Here is a 4,423-nt window from a genome sequence, read left to right as displayed (position 1 = left end):
AGGTTTGAGGTGCCTGTCGTCTTCTCGGCGCCATCTAAGCTTTCACACCTTTGTGCTGCTGTTAGTAGAGAGGGACGCCCTTCCGTTGTGTGCGACGTCAAACATCGCACCCCGTACGTCGCCTGTGTAAGCGGGGTCGTGTACCAGATCCCCCTGCCCTGCGGCAGGGTGTATATTGGTCAAACCGGGCGTTGTGTAAACGTAAGGGCAAGGGAACATTCCCTTTCTTTGCGTTCCTCGCCCTCAGGAAACCTAGCGGTTCATTGTGACAGGTGTGGCTGCACGCCGTCATTTCGTGACATAAAGATTTTGTCTCGTCACAAAAACAAAACTGCGAGGGAGATAGACGAAGCGTTTTTTATCGCGTCTATCGGAGCTGACACGTGTGTGAGCGCTCCTTCGGTTGCCCTTGCAAATGACGAGGTGGATTTTGTAAGAAAGTGTGGCAGGTTCGGGTGTGACGGAGCGTGGACGTGGGTGATGCCGCATGTTATTGGTTTGATTTGTTTGTTCTCTCCCCTTCCTCCTTTCTGTGTTTATTTCCCTTTCTTCAGAGCAATAAACTTTCAGTTGTAAGTCAGCGCCCTGTCTGTGTTTCTTCGACCTCGTCCTACGTCCTTTTTGCGCTGTTCCCTTCAAACAGTATATACCACTAACTAGCCCAACTACATGCCTTGCTGACCTTATATAAAACAGAGAGCTCTAGAAAATCTCTGGTGTGTTTACAAAATTTACAAAATAGCGAGAGGTGTTGCGACGGCCTTCGCTGGGGGCTTTAAACTCAAAAAGAACGTCTTCCTGAAGCCACGAGACCATCTGGAATCGGGGGCCCTCGCAAGGAGAAACATCGGCGTGCGTGTGCGTGCCTGTGTGTGTGCGGGTCTGTCGGTGTTGGGTTTCAGCAAGAACGTCGACTCCTTACATCTGGCACTGGAGCGCGGCAAGAACGTCGAGGGATTACATCATCTGCCCCTCGCTAAAAGAAACCCGGAAATTGCATCAGCCGCCCCCGCACTTCGGACACCTCGTGAACACTCGAACACCGGGGAAGGCTCCTCTCTCTCAGAGGGCCTTCTCGCCCTCGGAGGGCTATATAACTTGAGATTGGGGAGCCCGAAATCGCCGATTGCCGATTAACCAGTCGACAATGCTACTTGTATATTCACTGTATATAAAAGTTCTCCTTCAGTACTCCCACTCCAGGCCTGTTTCCTCGGGGCCATGCTAGCAGCGAGCCACAGCCCCGACTCTTGGTTCTGTACCTGAGGCCGTCACCCTCCCGAACCGCAACAACTGGTGGCAGCGGAGGGATAGACTCCACGCAGACCATTGATCGCACGTGTGGGTGAGTGTCTGGCTTTTCCCTTTGAGTACTCACCAGGCTTTACCTTCTGGGTTAAATAGTGTAAAGCGGGTGTTTTGTTTTGTGACTGTCTGTGACGCAGCATTTGTTGCACGCCATAATAGTAGTTTTGGGATTTGGCCAGTGCTCGGAACGATCATGGACCTCCATTCGCTGCGTAAGCCAGAATTGATACGTATCTGCGAGGAGTTAGGTGTGGATATCAGGGGACTAAAAAGAAAGCCGCTCATTATCAAGGCACTTCTCGACTTTGGTACAGATGAGGCCGAGTTATCGGAGTGTTGGGAGGAAGTGCAGAGAATAGACAAAGAGAAAAGGGAGCTAGACGAACAGGAGCGGAGCGACAGACTCAAGTCGCAAGAGGCGGAATTGAAGCTCCAAGAGGCGGAATTACAATGCCAAGAGCAGGAGCTCGAGATGAAGAGACTTGAACTCGAGCTAGTAAAGTCAAGGGGTGATCGGGAAGGCAGCCCGGCATCGAGCACAGAAGAAGGCAAATCATTTAAGATGAAGAACTTAATGCAGCCTTTTAAAATCGGAGAGGACGTTGGTTTGTTCCTGGTGAACTTCGAGCGCACTTGCGAAAAGGTCGGGTTCGCTAGGCAAACCTGGCCGCAGCGCCTCTTAACGCTTTTTCCTTGCCCGACTGCAGACGTGGTCGCAAGGCTCACGAAAGACGAAGCGGAGGACTATGAAAAGGTCAAAACAAGCCTCCTTAGAAAGTATCGTCTTTCCGCTGAGGCCTTTCGGCAGCGTTTTCGTAGCGCCGAGAAGAAGCCGAAAGAGTCATTTCCGGAGTTTGCTTACAATTTGAGAGCAAATCTAGCGGAATGGCTCAAAGGCGTAGACGCGCACGGGGACCACGATAAAGCAGTGGAGTGCATTTTCTTAGAGCAGTTTTTGTGTCGCATCTCTGAGGAGACCCGCTTTTGGGTTCAAGATAAGCCGGACGCTAAGGCTGTTCAGAGGGCCGCGGAGCTGGCGGAAGAGTTTGCGACTCGCCGGGCCTTAGACGAGAAAGGTCACCCGCGTAAAGAGAAAGCGTTCCCGCCTGGCAAAAGAGATGACGGGAGGTGGCCAGGGGGTCGATTTTCGAGAGACGGGCGGCCAAAGAGGGTCGAGGGCGAAAACCGGAAGGAACCAGCGCAAACGAAAGGAGAGGCCGGCGACGGTGCCGATGGCACGGTGGATCACGAGAAAAAAAAAAGTCGTTTGAGGCTCGCCGGCCCCTAACATGCTATAGACCTTTTTCGCATAACCTCAAACCAGCCAGTAACTGACGTACCCTCGACCTGGTGCATTTTTGGATTGCCCGCTGACACAGGGTATGCAACCGCCAAGGGTATGGGCGAAAATGCTTAAAAACGGACGTCGTGCATGAGTTAATTCCGAGTGCTCCTTTTTACCGTACTGTAATTTCCGAAAACCTACCGTTGTCTGGCTACCACTGCGTGGTCGATGGATAAATAATTTTAAAAAGCATAAGAACAGTAGCAGCAAGTGTGCCATGAGCACAAGAAGCTGCAGCGCGAGTGTGGCTGCAATGTTATCGTACTTCGCATTTTCCCCAAGAATCTTATTTATGAAGTCAGTCGATTGCGAGCTTGAATTGCGAGAGATTCGTATCAGAATCAACGTCACGTTTAAGCTCACGACCACTTCGTCTACGACAAGAGGACCAATTTTAATTCCCGGTGCAGGTGGTCCAATTAGGTTATCACTGCAAGCCCCATAGTATGTGAAAGGTATGAAAAAGTTTACATGTCGCCACTCAAGATGGAGCTATCGAATGTCGAGAGCTTACCTGCATAGACTACATTAAACTGCTCATATATACTTCGCTGTGGAAACTCAATCAAAACACCCCACCGTCTTCGTCCTCATTCTCTCGAGGAGGCAAGGTGATGGCCTGGGATTAGCCAGCTCGATTCAACCGGACAAGCTCCAAGTTATTGCAGCCCACCATAGCCAAGTCTAGCCAAGTTCCGCCCATACCCACACCGTTGCCTACCCAGATAGCTGTGCTGCCATAACTAGCCGGTATTTCTTTTTCTAAGCCGCTAGACGGCGTCGTCGGCGCCGCAATTCTCAAGATGGCGGCGCCGTTAAAGAAAAGGTCTATAACTGCCAAAAGCCCGGTCAAGTTGCGGCCGGATGCAGAGAGCCCAAGGTGGTCTTCGCCTATGGAAATGATGGCGAAGAGAACCTCCGGTTACTAGAGCCATATTTGCGCGGCCTAACGGTGAACGGCAGGCAGTGCCGAGTGCTTCGCGATTCGGCCGCCACTATGGATGTGATTCACCCCTCTTACGGGGACTCTACGAAGTACACGGGAGAGTGCGCGTAGATTAAACAGGTGGTCGAAGAGCATAGCGTGTGCCTGCCGGTCGCCAGGGTGCGCATCGAGGGTCCTTTCCGCGCCCTTCAGACGGAGGCGGCCGTGCCGGCCAATCTCCCGTTGGGGTATCCGTACCTGTTTTCCAACAGGTCGGAAGAGCTGCTGCGGGAGAGAGGCAAAACGTTTTGTGAGGGCACCATCCTGGCCTTAACTAGGGCTAAAGCCCGAGACTTGGCAGCAAAACTAGAGTACGGAAATGAAGCAAGGTACGTTGTTGGGCTAGTTGGTTCATCTTAGTAAAACATATAAAATAGCGCAACAGAAACAAGGACAAGAAGTAAACAGGACAGGCGAAATGAAGCAGACGTTCCCACCGGGAGAACCCCGCTTTCGAACGCCTCGCGTTCGGCTGTCAAGGGTGACGTTGGCGCTACCGATCCAGAGAGGCGAAAAGAACTAGAAACACCGGTAGAGAAAACGTCAGAAGGGAAGGCTCAAGAATATCTCGACATGGAGGGTTCCGAAGGCATCTGTGCTACCCCCGAGTCAGGTGAATTGCAGAAACTGCTGGGAGTCGATCGCGATTCTCTGATCGCACAACAGGAAGCAGACCCCACTATTAAGGATCTGAGCTCGAGAACGGAAGAAGGAGTCTCCCGACGGAATGTAGCTTTCCCAAAAAGGAAAGGGGTGTGGTATCGGAGGTATAAAGACCGAAAGGG

General features: G+C 51.9%; 1 protein-coding gene across 1 annotated transcript; it reads left to right on the top strand.

Moving 5' to 3' along the window:
- The first annotated feature begins 990 nt into the window (after positions 1-990).
- LOC120845340 lies at positions 991-2,877 on the top strand. The gene is made up of 2 exons (XM_040217179.2): positions 991-1,965; positions 2,029-2,877. Exons 1-2 carry the CDS (start codon positions 1,502-1,504, stop codon positions 2,594-2,596), a joined length of 1,032 nt encoding a protein of 343 aa, XP_040073113.1. The 5' UTR covers positions 991-1,501; the 3' UTR covers positions 2,597-2,877.
- Positions 2,878-4,423: the final 1,546 nt, after the last annotated feature.

This window comes from Ixodes scapularis, unplaced genomic scaffold (assembly GCF_016920785.2).
Source record: "Ixodes scapularis isolate PalLabHiFi unplaced genomic scaffold, ASM1692078v2 PGA_scaffold3__209_contigs__length_174095766, whole genome shotgun sequence".
Classification (NCBI taxonomy): Eukaryota; Metazoa; Arthropoda; class Arachnida; order Ixodida; family Ixodidae; genus Ixodes; species Ixodes scapularis.
Note: the sequence above shows the minus strand (reverse complement) of the source record. Positions and strands in the feature narration are given on the sequence as shown.